The sequence below is a fragment of the Zalophus californianus genome, chromosome 4, assembly GCF_009762305.2.
Source record: "Zalophus californianus isolate mZalCal1 chromosome 4, mZalCal1.pri.v2, whole genome shotgun sequence".
Lineage (NCBI taxonomy): Eukaryota > Metazoa > Chordata > Mammalia > Carnivora > Otariidae > Zalophus > Zalophus californianus.
In genome coordinates this window covers 25,111,811-25,127,824 of record NC_045598.1, presented here as the reverse complement: position 1 = coordinate 25,127,824, position 16,014 = coordinate 25,111,811, and the positions used below count along the sequence as shown (strand labels likewise).

At 56.7% G+C, this 16,014-nt stretch overlaps 1 protein-coding gene across 4 annotated transcripts in view; it reads right to left on the bottom strand.

Moving 5' to 3' along the window:
• The window catches only part of ZNF362 (zinc finger protein 362), a 37,837-nt gene extending 22,940 nt beyond the window's left edge, over positions 1 to 14,897 (bottom strand). For 3 of the 4 annotated variants that reach the window (XM_027576442.2, XM_027576475.2, XM_027576465.2), the window contains exons 1-2: positions 14,762 to 14,897; positions 1,519 to 1,644 (exon numbers count right to left, since the gene is read on the bottom strand). In XM_027576442.2, coding sequence (XP_027432243.1) covers positions 1,519 to 1,556 — 38 coding nt within the window. In that variant the 5' untranslated portion in view covers positions 1,557 to 1,644; positions 14,762 to 14,897. Of the gene's footprint in view, positions 1 to 1,518; positions 1,645 to 14,515; positions 14,535 to 14,761 lie in introns of those variants that run through there. The other variant, XM_027576458.2, reaches the window with a different exon arrangement.
• Positions 14,898 to 16,014: the final 1,117 nt, after the last annotated feature.

Below are 16,014 nucleotides of genomic sequence, written 5' to 3'. Positions count from 1 at the left end.
GGCTGCCCGGACCCTCTGTGGAGCTCTGTGCCGTGACCCCCGGCTCCTTACCTCAGTGTCCCTCAGAGCTCCCACCCACGGACCATGCTCCTCGGTCCCACCCACCTCATCCCTGGGTGGCCCATCCACTCTGGGACTTTAAATACTGGCCAAGCCCCAGGTCTCCACCCCCAGACCAGGCCTGTCCCGGGAGCCCCAGGCCCACCTTCCAGCTACCTCCCTTTTGCTGTCTCGTGGGCTGCTCAGACTCAGCAAGCCTAAGCTGGACTGGGTCTTCCCCTAAGATGTGCGCCCCCTGGAGCCACTCCTGACTGTGAGCAGGCATCCCCATCTGCCCAGACGCTTCTGCCACAGACACACATGGATCCCCAACACGTCCCCGCCCTTCCCTCCCAGCTCTGATCCACCACCAGCCACATCCCCAGGACCGCGTTTCCAAATTCTCCCTCAAGTCCACCCACTCTTCTCCACGAGTCCTAGCTACGATCACCTCACCTGGACCGTGGAACAGCCTGCTTTGTTTAAAGCCCAACGCACCGGGGTTCAACTCTTGGCTCCAACTCACCAGCTGTGTGATCTGGGGCAAATCACTTGCTCCTTCCCCCCGCCCCGTCCCCCCAGTAAGGGATGAGCAACCCAGAGCCAGGGACCTGACCCAGGATGGAAAAAAGGATCAGGGAGGACTTCCCAGGGGAGGTGATAACCTGCTTTGGGTCTTAAAGGATGAGTGGGAGTGAGCCAGGCAACAAAGGAGTGGGGAGCATTCCTGGCAGAAGCAGCAGCCTGAGCAAAGGCCCAGAGGTGAGAAGCAACACACCGTGTGCGAGGAGCTAAGCGTTCTGGTGTGGACTGGGAGAGGCGATACGAGGCTGGAGCCAGCAGCCAGGGCCTGACCTAGAAAGCTGATGAAATCCTAGGCCTGGGGTCTGGACTCGAAGCAACAGGCGATGGGGCAGAAATCTGTGGTTTAGAAAGACCCCTCCGACTGCTGAGTGCGGACGGGACTGGAAAGACCAGGAGAGGAGGTGGGAGGACACCCATTAGGAAGCCCCTGGAGAATGGGACGGAGGGGAGAGGCAGGGAGGCGCTGAGCGGGGGCATGGAGGAGAGTGACCAAGGAGGCCCGGCTATCCTGTTGGAGCTGGAGGCCAAGGACACATGCAGCTCACCGCCCCCCGCCCCACCGTGTGGCCCAGGAGGACCTCAGGATCCCCACGCAGACAAGCACGGTCACAGGAACATGCAGACAGCACCACACTCGGACACACGTGACAGACACAGACCTGTGGTCCCAAACATGGACAGATGGGGACACAGAACAGGAACCCACAGCCACCAGGACATGGAGTCACAGGTGGGCGCTGTCACAGGAGGGTGAGTGCACATGGCCTCCGGGACAGACCCAGAGGGAAGCAGTGAGGGCACGCAAGGAAGTTGGGATGAACACAATGCCTTAATCCCCCCCAAAGAACAAACCCCTCATTGACAGATTTCAACCTGGAATCACAGGCTCCTTACCTAGAGTGTCCTTTCCCACTTGGTGAACTTCTACTCATCCTTCAAGACCCAGCTCAAGTGTTCCCTCTTCTACGGAGCTTTCCCTGAACCCCCAGTCAGTCACTTCCTCTGTGTTCCCAACAGCACCTTGTATATGGGAATAACAATAACAATAACAATAACAATAAAATGGCAGCTACCATTGATTTCAAAACCTACTACGAGCCAGGCACTGTGCTGAGTATGTCATATGCACCATGTCACTGAGTCTTCCCGATGCCCCTGTGAGATGTGCAATTAACAGAACAGGAAACTACAGCTCAGAGAGGTTGACCAACTTACCCAAAGTCACACAGCTAGCAAGGAATGGAGTTAGGACGCCACCCAGATCTGGTCCAGCACTACAGGGCCGATCACACCCTGGTGTGGCTATCTGTTTCCCTGGGTGACTTCCCCACCAGACTGTGAGCTCCTCACAGTTAGAACTAGTGCTTGTTCACCCGTTCACCTTTGCCATTCCAGCACCTAGCCCAACATGGTCTCAGAAACTCTCCGCGGAATGAAAAAATACAATAATATCCACTACCTTTTCTTGAGCACTTACAATGGGCCAGGAACTGTGTCGGGATTTTTACAGCCATTATTTTACTGTTGCATTAGACCCATGAAACACATGAGGAAACTGAGGTCCAGAGAGGTTAAGTGACGTGCCTGAGGTCCCAGAGCCAAGTCTAGATTTGAATCCAGATCTGCCCATGACCCTTTCCCAGGACGATGGCCCCTGAGGCCAGCCTTGTAAGCTCCACAAAGGGCCACCGAGGAAGGGGCACACCACGTGGCAGGCCCTAGCACCTGGGGAGGTCCAGGTATAGACAAGGACAAGCCGACGTGAAGACAGGCAGCCCAGGGCGGCACGTGACTAGCCTTGCCCACTGCAGGACAGCAGGGTGCGGTTCGGCGACTCTGTCCCACCCCCATCCCCAGACTGTCCCACAGGCATTAAAAACTGAGAATTGCCCAGACCCCGTGGCCGCAGAGGAATGAGCTCCCAACGAAGCAAATGGGAGAGAGCAGGACCCAAAACTGTCCGGACACTATGATTACAAGGAGGCAAAAATAAAAACCTGCGTCAGAAAAAGCAAGCTGCAGGGAACCACACCCAGAGGGAGGGCTGGGAGAGGTGGCTGGAACTGATCTGGTTTTCGTCTTTGTTTCTCTGATTTCGATTCTCTGTAATGCCGTTCAGTTGCCTTTATAATGAAAACAATAAATTTATTCTCAAAGAAAAGACAGAAAATTGTTGGGAGCCCAAGGGCGGAGGGGAAGCAGATGGAGGGTCTCGGAGGCACGGAGGCACAGGGGGAGGCCGGGGTCAGCTGATGGTGGGCACTCATCTGACTGCTGGCTGCCAGGCCCCGCATGGCCCCCTGTCCTCCAGGGGTGTGCAACTCGGCTAGGCGACAGGGCATGTCGGCAAGGGCTACCTGGCAGACGGGACATTCACTGTGCACTTTGGAGCTGTTTGAGGGTGGGGAACCCTCTCCAGCACCTTCTCTGCCCTGGCCCAAGCCCCCGTTGGCTACTGTAAGAGTCCCTTCACTGGTTTCCCCACCTCTACCTACAGCCCCCATTCCATTCTCCTACTGCAGTTGCTGTGAGATTTCTAAAACACAAAAGCAGATCACAATATTCACCTCCTTAGAACCTACCATGGCTCCCTACTTCCCTCCAGACAAGGTCTGGACTCCTTGGGCCTTACATATCCGGCCCCAGCTTATCTCTTTGGCCTCAGCAATTGTTCCTGCCTTACACTCTGCCCAGCCAGCCATAGAGCTCCCCCAGGGTTTCACTTCCTTTTTATTTCCTAACCTTCAGTCAGGCTGCTTCCTCTCCCTGGAACCCTCTGTCCTCCCCGCTTCACTGGCTACCTCCAAATTATCTTCAAGCTCCAGCTTATGGACCACTTCCTCCTGAAAGCCCTCCAGGACTGCTCCACCCCCACCCTCTTAGGCTGTGTTGGGTGCCTCTCCTCTGTTCCCTTTGTGCCCTGCACGTCCATCATCAGAGCACGTATCCCCCTATTTTCCGTCTGTTTTCTTGCCCATCTCTGCTGTCAGGCATGCTCTCTGTCAGGGCAGAGTCATGGCTGAGTAATTTGTCTTTTAAGCCCTGCACAGTACCCGATAAATGTTGGAATGAATGACTATATGAATGAATGAATGAATGCTCTAGATGGAAGGAACTGAAAGGGTCATGGCCTGGATAGAGGAAAGTCCTCTCCCTCACCCTGGCACCATACTGTCCCCCGGTGTCGCTCTGTTCCCTATTTCCTGTATCTAAACCCTATCTTCCTAAGTGAGAGGAGAAGGGGCTGTGTGTGCTCCGTAAAGACGAGCAGACCAAAAAGGATGTTAGCAGCTAACCAACACAGAAAATGGCTCTGCTTCCCTGGCAGTGAAAATTAAACAAGCTTCACTTCTTAAAACAGCAAAAAGAAAGAAGAAAATGATAATACCCAGTGCTGGTGAGGGTAAGATGAAACTGGCACTGCTAGGCATTATTGGCGGGAGTGTAAACTGGAACATTTGTTTTTTCTTCAAGATTTTATTTTTAACTAATCTCTCCACCCAATGTAGGGCTCGAACCCACAGCCCCGAGATCAAGAGTCACACCCTCCACCGACTGAGTCAGCCAGGCACCGCACAATCATTTCTGAAAACAGCCTGACAATAATGTGTCAAGAGCCCCCCAAAAATGTTCAGACTTCCTGGCCTAGTGATCCCATTCTTGGTCATCTGTCCCTAGAAAATAACCCAAATATCGACAAAGTTTTATGTACAAAGCTGTTTGCTTCAGTGGTTTTTTTTTTTTTTACAATAACGAAAAACGGAAAGAGCCAAAATTCTAAATAGGAGGATGGCTCTGTAAGTCATGTTCACAGTGACATAGTCTGCAATCATTAATAGCCAATGTTTACTGGCATTGCCACGACTCATTCAACACTCATATCAACCTTACCAGGAACTGAGGCACGGACAGATTAAGTAACTTGCCCAAAGCCAAGCGTGTACAATGTGAACCCAGAAAGTCAGGCTCCGAAGCCCACGCTTTCCACCTGACACTGGATCTGTTAGAAGGGAGGCTTGGAACCACCCTGAAGTCATGTAGAAAATACTCATGATGCAACAGTTGTCAGGGGGATGGGGTGGGGAAGATTTCTTAAATTGTATGTGTAGATGGGGCAATGACATCTATATAAAAACCAGTTACAGAGAGGAGGGAAGGAAAAACCAGAAGGCTAACAGTGATGGTGCCTCGGGCTTGGGGTGAGGGCAGAAATAGTAGGCTTGAGTTTATCTCTTTTCCCTATTCTCTGACCTTTCTGCAGGGTAGTTACGTGACTTTCTTAAGGCATATTTTTCCTAAAACTAAAGGTTCAGCAAGCTTAGGCCAAGTAAGACAGCCCAACCCCTGCCCACAGCTCCACTAGGATTCTGGCCTCAGGTGCTGCAGGTTCACTGGGAGGAAAGAAGGGCTCAGAGAGGCAGGGGACTTGCTCAGTCCCACAATGAGCCCTCCAGCTCCACCCCAGGCCCAAGCCAGGAGCAGAGTCAAGAAGGGGCTCCCCGTCCTATGTGGGCGCTTCAGAGGGGAGGACCAGGCCAGAGCCCGCCCAGGTCACTCACGCCTGCTTGAAATCTCTCTTGGGTTCCCATCACTTCTCAGGTACGGTTCCAAATCCCCAGCACAGCACCCAGAGGCCTTTGCCAATGAGGCTCTGTGGGCCACATGCATCCCAGCAAGTACATCCCCACACCTCCCTCCCTCCAGCCTCCCTACACGCCATGCAGGACCCCTAAAACAAGTTGTGCTTTCATGCCACTGTGCCTTTGCACAGACTGTGCCCTTCCATCTAGGGCCGTCACCCCGCTGGAGCCCTGCCAGGTTCCCATCAACCACCAGTCAGCTCAGGTGTCACAGCCCTGCGGAAGCCTCCTTGCTCACCAGCTCTTCCACAGCTGTATCTGTGGCCTCTCCCCTGAACTCCCCCAGCTTCCTGGACCTCCTCCACCGCAGCACTGACCCCACTCTGCTAGAATTGCCTGCTTCCTTGTCCACCCAGTCCCCCACATAGCTGTGAGCCCCCCAAGATCAGGGCTTGGGTCTGGTTCTTAGTTATAACCCCACACCCCGACTTAGCCCCACAGCTCACCCAGCTCTTCCTTCAGGTCTCAGCTAAAGGGCAGGTTCTAACTCTCTCCCCAGCACGAAGTGGACTGCTCTGTCATCTACCCCCACGGCCCCCTGCTTTCTCTGCCACCTCTCTATCACGCCTCCAGATACTCCCTCAGTCATGACCCACAAGCGCAGGGCCACCAATGCGGCCCCAGAGCCAAGTGCTGACCACATAGTAAGTGCTCAGATGCCTAGTTTGCGCCAGGTGCTCAATAAATATTCACAGAGAGAAGGGCTGTCCCTGAGAGACAGGAGGGGTCTGTCCACGTGGGCTTTACAGACTGAGAAGTTTGCCAGGAGAGCCAGAGGGTAGAGGGAGAGCATCCCCAGCAGAGGGGAGGCCTGTGCAAAGACACAGCAAACTGCTAGCTTCCTAGGGTAGCAGAGGGTTCTCAAACATGCTCCCTGCCCCAGGGTGACAACAAGCTGGTGTTGGGGCTCAGCTGAGCTATGGGGTAGGGGTGTTCCTGGGAAGATGAGCTCATCCCACTGAGGGGTGCACAAAGATTTCATGAAGGTGGGACTTACTAATGGGGGAAAGCGGAGAGGTCAAGAGATGCCAGGGAAGGGCAGGCCAGGCAGTAAAAAGTTCATGTGCAAAAGCCCAGCGGCAGAAAAGCACAAAGCATCACGTTTGGTCTGGTGTGGGTATAGTGCGGGAATTTGCAGAGGATGGAGGGAAAGGCGGTGGGGCAGTTCACAAAGGGCCAGAGTTCCAGGTTAAGGTGCTTGGATAAAAGGCCATGGGGGGCCATGGAAGGTCTCTGAACAGGGGAAGGCCAGTCGAGGTTTTCAGTGGACAGGTCAAATGTGGCCAGAAGGATGGCCTGGAAGTGACAGGCAGGAGACGGTCCAGGGGGGAGAAGCTGAGGTTTCCCATCTTCCCAGCTTGAGACCCCCACGTGCTCCAAGTCTGCCTCTCATTCCCTCTGCCCTCCATGTGTCCCTACTCCATGCATCCCAGAGTGCTGAGCCCCAGCTGCTGCGCCCCACCCCATCCCCAAGACCAGGCCAGCCTCTGGAGCTTGCTCCTGGGAACTTCCTGCGAGGACCGAGGCTCCCGATGGTCCTGGATCCAATTAGGCTGGGTTTCCGCAGCCCCGCAGGGTTGGAAGGGCAGGTCTCATTGTGAGGGAGGGACTGATCGGAGAGAGCAGGGCTGCTATCTGTGCCCTGGTCAGTGGGAGCTGGGATGCTGCCCTTCCCCCTCTCTGTCCCTCCCTTTCCCCCAGCACCAGCCGCCCAGAAACACCACCCTCCCCGGGAGCCGCAGGGCCCTCATTTAGAGAATGGGCCAGATTACCCTTCTCAGGCTGAGAGAATGTTCTGCAGGCTTTGAACACATGCCCTTCTCTACTTTCCTCTCCCCTGGAGACCCCCAGCTCCCATCCTCACAGGGAAGTCCTTCTACCAGCGCGAAAGGACAAGAAGAGCAACGGAGTACTTGGTCCATGCCAGGCACTGTCAGATACCTGACAAGCATTTCTCCTGGGCTCCTAATGACCCTGTGAGGTAGATGCTGTGAGCATTTCAAAATACATTCGGAAAGAGGCTAAGAACATAAACAAACAGCTAATGACTTATGAAACACACACCCAGGCACCCAAGAAGCCCTTACCCCATGCCTCTTCTCCCAGCCCCTAATGTCCCGCCCTCCTGGCTTCTAGCCTAACCTCTTCCTTGTTTGGAGTCAGGAATGAGGTTCAAGCCCAGTCACAGCAGCTGGTGAGGGCAGAGGGAACTCGAACCCACCGCCACCAGCTTGCTGTGTGACCTTCAGCAAGTCCATTTCCTCTCTGGGCTATAGCTCCTTCCTCTATACTTTTTTTTTTTTTTTAAAGACAGGCTCCATGCCCAGCGTGGAGCCCAAGGTGGGGCTTGAACTCAGGACCGTGAGATCAAGACCTGAGCTGAGACCAAGAGCCGGATGTTTAACCGACTGAGCCACCCGGGTGCCCTGCTCCTTCCCCTATAAAACAGTTGCAACTAGGGTGCCTGGGTGGCTCAGTGGGTTAAGTGTCTGCCTTCGGCTCAGGTCATGATCCTGGGGTCCTGGGATCGAGCCCCATGAGGGGCTCCCCTGAGCAGGGAGTCTGCTTCTCCCTCTCCCTCTGCCACTCCCCTTGCTTGTGCTCACGCTCTTTCTGTCAAATAAATAAATAAAATCTTAAAAAAAAAAAACCAGAAACAAAGAATAGTTGCAGCTAAATCACAGCCTGGGCTCCTGGGCCCTCTGAGGGACAAAGTGGCAAATCAGGGGTTAAAAAGTACAGTTTTTGTACCAGATACCAGGGTCAAAGCCCCAGCTCAGGCCCTTGGGATTGTTACCCAACCGAGGACAACAATGGTGTCCCCACAGCACTGTCGTTTGGATTAAATGAGTCAAGTCTTGAGAACAGTGCCCAGTGCAGTAAACTCTGTAAGCCTTAGCTGCTGTTGTTCTGTTAGTAGGTTCTCTCAGGCATAAGGCAGCCCTTCCCAACATTCCAAAGACCCACATGGCAATCTGACCAACCAGGGAGGTTAACTGGGCTGGGGGGGGGGGGATGCAGGAGCTCCAGAAGGCTTTCAGGACCCACAGGGGCTGCTCCACTGTGGGCTGGAGAGCCAAGTCTGGGATTAACTCCAAAAGGGAGAGCCGACTACCGAACCCCGGCTCTGGCCTAGCCCCCAGGAGCTTTCTAGATGGGTCCTAGAGGTCTGGGGCTGGAAACCCCTGGCAGGTGGTCACAGTCTGTTCTCGTGCTATGTGTACCTCAGGACCCCCGGGGGCAGGCAGCCTGTGGGGTGGGTCAGAAGAGCTGAGGCCCGGGGTGGAGGCCGGCAGACAGAGCGGGCCCTGAGCAGCGCAAGTCAGCAAAGGGAAGGTTGGGCTGGTCAGAGAGAGGAGTGGGGAGGGCCTGGGGTGGACACGTGGGAGGGGTGAAAACAGGCCACAGAGGACCCACCACTGGCCCTGCCCGACCAGGCCCACCTTCCCCTCCCCACACCCCCCGGGTCTTGGGGCTATCACCTTCTCCATGTTCCTTGATTTCCCGCCTCACGGCCTTTGCCCAGGCCGTACCCTCTGCCCAGAATGCCCTTCCCCTGGAAAACGTCACAGTTCAGATGATCAGTTCCTCCCAGAAGCACCTCTGCCCTATGTACACCACGATCGTCACTCGTTAGAGTAAACTTAACACCAAGAAGCTATATGGAAGCCCTCGTCATAGAGAAATACCTCTTTCCTAGCACTGACCAAAATCTGTACAATCAGTCATCGGTCGTGTGCTCTTCTGTAGAATGTCTGTCTTCCCGAAGAGGGTAGGGGCTACATCAACTTTCCTCACCTCTATCTGCAACCTGGAGCACGCGGCCTGGTATATAGTAAATGCTCCAGAAATACCACTGAATGCAGGCGGGCTCCATCACTGCAAGCCGGCCCGGGCAGGGTGTGGACACACACGCGAGTGCAAGGGCGGACGTGAGGGATCACACATGAGGCCCAGGATGGGAGGCTATTTGCTCATGGGAGGAAATGAATGTGTGCGTGCAAGATGAACCTTCGTATAAGGCACGCACGTGCACAAGTATGCCTGTGTACAGATTATAAAGCTGGTGTGTACCGTGAGTGTGCGCGGATGCGAGCACGCTAAGGTACGTGTGGCCTTGGACAAGCCCTAATCCTCTCCCTTCCTGCTTTATTCCCCCAGTGGACAACTCGAGGTTTGCCTACATAATCCGTGAGCTCTACTTCTCTCCAACGAGTGCACGACTTTAGATCTCAAATGGTTCTCCAGGAATTGGGTACATAAACACCATCAGAGACAGACTTTCTTGGGGCTCCATGGAGAGAGAACGGTCCTCTTTCCCCGAGTGGTCCAATACCCTGAGTGAGCGCCCAGCACAGTGCTCCAGGGATAGGAGGAGTGCAGGATTCATGCTCTGGACACACGCATTCGCTGACTGACTCCTACATTCAGCACCACGCACCATGGCCCAGTGGGGAGAAAAAGGCTACCAAAGCCATGAAACCACAAGGTCAAAAGCACCGGGAATCCATAACACTAACATCGCTCCCTAAATGTTATTCACAGGGGAAGTAGCAGCACTTTACACTTTGTAAAGAAACTCTTTCTGGCAATGACAACTGTCTGACAAGAAGACAGTTGGAGGCCCAGTGAGGAGGGAACTCCCCACCACTCTGGCTGAGATCAGAGGCCCTTTTGTCAAGGGTGTGGGAAGGGGATTCCTGCTCGGCACAGGGGTCGGTTGAGGTTGGGCTTCCCCTCCACAGCTGTGGGATTCTAAGGAGGAGTCCCAGAGTGCTGGGTTCAAATCCTGCAATGCCCCTGACAACTCCGTGGACTCAGGCAAGTTACCTAATCTCTCTGTGCCTCCATTTCCTCATCTGTAAAATGGGGGTGGGGGTGATAACAATGAGAATGCAATACGTTAACGTTTATAAAGTCTTTTGGAACATGGCCTGACACAAAGTACTCTGTGCTGCTAAATAAGTAAGGCAGAGCAGGTCCCTTTTGTAAGGTTATAAATCCCAGATCAGATCACACAAAGACTCCAACTGTCAAAGGTCCTGAGGTGGAAAGCTCCTCAGATGCTAAGGTTCTGAGATTGGAAGAGACTGCGATTCTTAGATGCCATGATTTAATCATCTTGTTATTTCCTAACGACAGCCCAGAGCCTCCCGGGGGAGGAGAGGACAGAGCTCAGGGGCCCTTCATCTCCCAGGTGCTGCCCGTAGCCAGGGTCAGCGCCACCCCTGGGCTCCCCGGCATTTCCTCGCCTCCACTAAAGCCCCCGCCGTGCCGTGCTGGAACCACCTGCCCACTTGCCCACATGGGGTGGAGGCAGGTTCAGCAGTGTAGATGGGGAAGAAGTGCAAATAAACAAATCAATGAGAAAGCTTCAGGTACTGATAAGAGCAGCCAGAGAAAGTGGACAGGGCACTGACGTGACAGTGTCGGGACAGTGGGGAGCTATCCCAAGGCGAGTGGTCAGGGAAGGCCCTCGGTGGAGGCGACCTCTGAGTGGCAACTGGTGCAACAAGAAGGTGCTGGCCATGCACACATCTGGGGAAGAGTGTTCCAGGTGGGAGATATGCAAAGGCCCTGCCAACAATCTGGACATTCAAGGTGCAGAGAAAGCAGCTGCTGTGGTTGGAGGTGGTGAGCCTGGGGGCCGGGCAGGGGAGCGGAGGGGCGAGCAGGCCCAGCCAGAATGTGAAGGGCATCCGTAGGCTCCGCAAAGGACTTTGGATTTTTGTTCCTCGAAATGCCCTGGAAACATCTGAAGAATTTCAGCAGGGGAATGACAAGCCAGGGCAGGGCTTTCAGGGTCCCCAGATCACTTGGCTCATCCTGAAAACAACATGCTGGTTTTCAAAACTCAAGGTGGGGCCCAGGGTGGTGATCAGCAATCCCTCTCATTCAGTTGGTGTATTCTGAGCTCCTACCACATGCCTGGCCAGGGCTCAGAGACATCCCACATACTCTTGTTATCACCCACCACATCCATGAGAGATTCGCCAGTATACCCATTTTAAAGATCAAGAAACTGAGGTTCAAAAAGGGGAAGTGTGCCCAAAGTGACACAAGCCATGTACCACCCAGTGCAAACTGTGAAGTCCAATCCACAAATGGGACTTGGTCCCAGGACCCGTATCCACCATCATGACGGTCTGTGGAACTAACTCTTCTGGTGTTTTCAAACCAAGAGACCTCCCCCGTGACACACGCAGGAGCCCACAAATACTGCCCTGGCTGTGCTCCTCCCACCTGTAGTCTTCTCCCTGCTGGCTTCAGAGCCCGGAGGACTGTCCTGGTACCTCACATGGCTGTCCAGCCCGTGCTGGGTGAACTGGAGACCAGGTGGCTGGAAGGACAGAAGGATGGACTACTGAAATGGCTAGACACTAAACTAACAAATGGACAATGAAAAGAATAAAGGAATGATCTAGAAAACCAATGAATGAATAAACTGATGGCTAGTGGAAGGAAGGAAGGACTGACGGACGGGAGGGAGGGAGGGAGGGAGGGAGGGAGGAAGGGAGGGAGGGAGGGAGGGAGGGAGGGAGGGAGGGAGGGAGGGAGGGAGGAAGGACAGACTCTGCTTTACAGAGAGGCAGGGCGAGGAAGTGTCTGCCCAGGGAAGGATGGGCCAGGCTGGCTTCAGACCCAGTCCACACGTCACCCACACACCAGCTTCCTCTCCACCTGGGGCCATCTTGCCTCCATACCCCAACCCCCCGGGACAAACCCGTCTCTGTGAGCTGCCGGCTACTGTAGCACCCACTACCCATCACCAACCACCAGCAGCAGCAATCACTGCCGCCCAGGGCCCAGTGGAGCTTAGCGGAGGGTGGAGTGGGTCACTCTCCCTCTGAGTTTCTTGTAGAGGAAGGGAGACAGGAGCCCAGGGCTCTGGTCCTAGCTGAGACCCAAACTGCTGGGTGACTTCAAGCCAGTGGCTTCCCCTCTCTGAGCCCAGATGACCTCTCAGGGCCTTTTCAGTTCTGACATTCTGTAGGGTTGGGGCCTCTAGATATTTACACAGTCCCTGGGTCAGGAGAAGAACTTGAGAGACTAAACACCAGAAGGTGGGGAAAAGCCCTATCTACAAGCACCAAGCCCACCTAGAAAAAGGCCTGGACAAGGAGTTTGGAAGCTTGTGTTTAAGTCCTCCTCTGCCACTGCTCAACCTCTCCAAACCTCAGTTTCCTAAATTTTGAAATGGGGTTAAATATCCCCACCTCAACAATTTCACCCCAAGCAAGTTTCTGGGGGAGCCTAATGTGATAAAAAACCATGCACTCCACTGTGCAACCTGCAAAGTTCCATTCACAAGGAAGGATTATGCTGGCCAGGGTGGGGGAGCAGTGAAGGGGGACATGCTGTCCCATTCCAGTTTTGTCCAGATTGACTCTTCCAGGAGTCAGGGCCTGCACAGAGAACAGTGGAGAGAGCCCAGAAGTGGGAGCCTGAACATCGGGGTCCCTCTCCTAGCTCTCCTTCTAACCGGCAGTGCGACTTTGGGCAAATCACTGCCCCTCTCTGGACCTCAGTTTCTCCATCTGCAAAATACCTAGCTTGGTACGCTCTGGCCCAGGCATGCCAAGTTCTGCAACCCTGAACCCCTAAACCCCAGCCTTCGATCCCTGACCCTGCTCTCAGGAAGCTCACACTGTCCTGTGGAGCCAGGATACAAATCAGGAGTGAGACTAGAGGGGTCTCCCCTCCAGGAGAGGCTGGGACAGGGGCTAGAAGGGCTCAGGGTCCTCCCAGGACAAACTTTCCCAAAGCGGTAAAGACCAGGCCCAACCTGCCTGGTGCCTTGGACAGCGCCAGACCTTTGGGCCTGGTCTTAGACCCTCCTGCAGCCTCCAAAGCCAGCAGGCTCTGACCTGTCCAGCAAGATACTTAAGTAACTTCACCCAAGTCCAAACTGCCTCCAACAGAGGAGGCTTCAGGGTGCGGGCAGGAATAACAGAAAAGAGTAGAAGGGCACCCCCAGGGAGAGGCTCACACTAGCGAAGGAGTGCCTCCCCGCCAACCAGGCAACCTCTCTTCCCCCTCCCCTCAGTCAAGACCCACTGGGGCCCCTGGTCTACACCCTGACAAAAGCCCACCACCCAGGGGCATCTGCCACCAGATGCCACCTCCAGAGGCCAGGAGGCCCACCAGATCAAAGAAGGGGCTCTCCAACTGCCAACCGCCAAACACACACACTTGCCGGAGGGCTCCAGAAGCCACTCCAGCGCCCAGGGCATGATTCCCGCCTACAAGGGAGCCCCCCCACCCGGCCCCCCTCCCCCGGCCACCCATAAAGGAGACATTCCCCTCCTCCCCACACACACACTGCTCCAGGGCAGGGCAGGGGAGAGCAGGATTATTTCCTCACGCCAGGGGTCTGCGCTGGAAACCGTGGGCCCACTCAGAGCCCCTACTGCCAGCCCTCTCCCCCAAATCTGAGGATCTAGTTCCTTACAATGCCATTTTTATAGAGCCTTTTCCAAAAGACATTTCCTGGTCCCCCCAAGTCCCCATCGCCAACCCTCCACGTGCCCCCCGCAGCTCTGAGGAAACCGGCAGTTAACTTTTTCCCAAAAATCCTGCAAAGGCGGCTGGCTGGGGGGAGAAATGGGCCCCGAGATCCTTTCGCGGCATTTCACCGCCTTCCAAAAAAAAGAAAAGAAAAAAAAAGAGCTTAAAAAGAAAAAGAAAAGAAAACTTTCGGAGTTAACTTTAAATTCCCAGCCCTCCCCCCCAAATCGCCCAGCGGCTTCTTTTTTTTTTTATTCTTTAAAGTGCAATTGCATTGTGTCTCACCTCCCCGAAAGGCTCGCGGCTCTCGCCAAAGAAAAGGAAAAAAAGCCAACCCTTCGGGTGCCCCCTCTGCTTCCAGCCGCCTCTCCCACATTCTCAGACAGTTTTATTAAAATTTTCAGACAAAAGAAAAACAAAAATGGCAGCCTGGCTTATTTTTAAAACAGGACAGGGACGCCATATTCTGCAGATCTGCAAAAAAGGGGAGAAATCCGGCACTGGCCGCTCCACCGGGCCGGCTGCAAAGTGCGCGAACCGCGCCGTTTGCAATCCGTTTATTTGCATTAAGCCCCATGAATCATTGTTTACCGGAGAATTGCAGCAGGTTTGAATAGCCCGGCTTAAGAAAACACACAGACACACAGACACACACACACACACACACGCACACAGACACACACACACGCACACGCACACACTCGGAGAGCAGACCCAGACACGCCGCCGGAGACACTTCCTACCCGCGCGCCGCCGCCGCTGCCGCCGCCGCCGCCGCCGCCGCCACCGCCACCGCCGCTGCTGCTCCGGGCCGGGCCCGAGGCGCAGGCAGCCCCGGGCCCTCGGAGCGCCCCGGCCCGCGCTGACAGCGCCCGCGCCCGGCCTGCGCCCCCGCCCGAAACTCGGCGCAACTTTCCCGCGGGCGGGCGCTCGGGCGGGCGCCCGCCGCCGCCGGGCCCGCTCCCCGCGCGCCCCGGGCCCGCACGGACCTGGCTGTGCTGGCGGCGGCTCCGGGACGCGGCCGCAGCCCCGCGCCCGGCGGCCCTTGCAGGGCCGGGCTGGGGCTCCGGCTCCGGGCTCCGGCTCGGGCTCCGGCTCGGTGCGGAGCCGCGCGCAAACCTTCCGGGTCGCCTGCTGTTCACTTCTGGGTTCTGCAAGCGCCGAGGCGGCGGCGGCGGCGGCGGCGGCGGGAGGCTGGGTCTGCAGCGCCGCGCGGCCCCCCGTGCGCTCGGCGAGCCCCCGCGCCAGGCGCCCGGCTCCGGGGGTGGGGGGGGGCCGCGTCGGGCCCCCGCCTCTCCGGCTGCGCAGCCCGTCCGGCCCCGGGGGCTCCCGCGAGTGGGCAGCGCCGGGCGCGGGCGACGGCGCGCGAGGGGAGGGGGCCGGGCGGGGGGCGGGGGCGGGCCGCGCGCTGGGGGCCCCGCTCGGGCCCCGGGGCCTCGTCTCGCGCTCGCCGCCGCCGCCGCCGCCGCCGCCGCCGCCGCCTGGTAAAGTTGCGCCGCGCCCCCCGCCCGCGCCGCGCCCGAGGCAGAGCCACAAAGGAACTCCTCGCCCCCCTCCGCCCGCCCGAGCCGCGCGGGGAGGGCACCGGCGCCGGGCCCTAGGCCAGCCCCTTCCCCAGCGCGGGGGCTCCCGGGGCCCCGGCGGCCGCGGCCATTGTCCCGCCCAGGCCGGGCCGCCGCTTCGCCGCCCCCTCCCCGCGGTGATGGCGGGCTGCGGACCCAGGTCCGGCGGGGCCAGGCTGCCCTTGGGGGGGGAAGGGGGTCTCCTGCGCAAACGGCAGGCAGGAGGGGACCCCCGGAATGGGTCCCCACACCTGGTAACCAACGACCGTGCTCAAAATCCCCGCTGAGATTTTTTGTTGTTGCTGTTAAGATGAGGACATGGAGATGGGGGCAGAAGTTTGTACTGGCCAGGCCACCCCTCCCTCTGTAGCCTCCGGCCGTCCCTGGCCCTAGGCCCGAGCCCCTAAAGGGTGGGGCCGCCTGAGGCTGTCAGCGGCTCTTCTCGCAGAGTCTAACAGAGGTGGCACCGGCTGTCCCCCAGCTCCAGACCTCAGAGCCATCTGCGTGTGACTCCTCCTCCCGCCTCACCCTCCCCAGCCAATCAGTCACCAAGTCCTTCGATTCGGCCTCCCGGGCTGTGTCAGCTTCCAAACTTCACTTCTACCTGAGGAGGCGTCCGGTGCCTGGGTCCTTTCACCGAGTCAGACTTCTGTGACACTCACTGCCACCCAGCCTCTAGG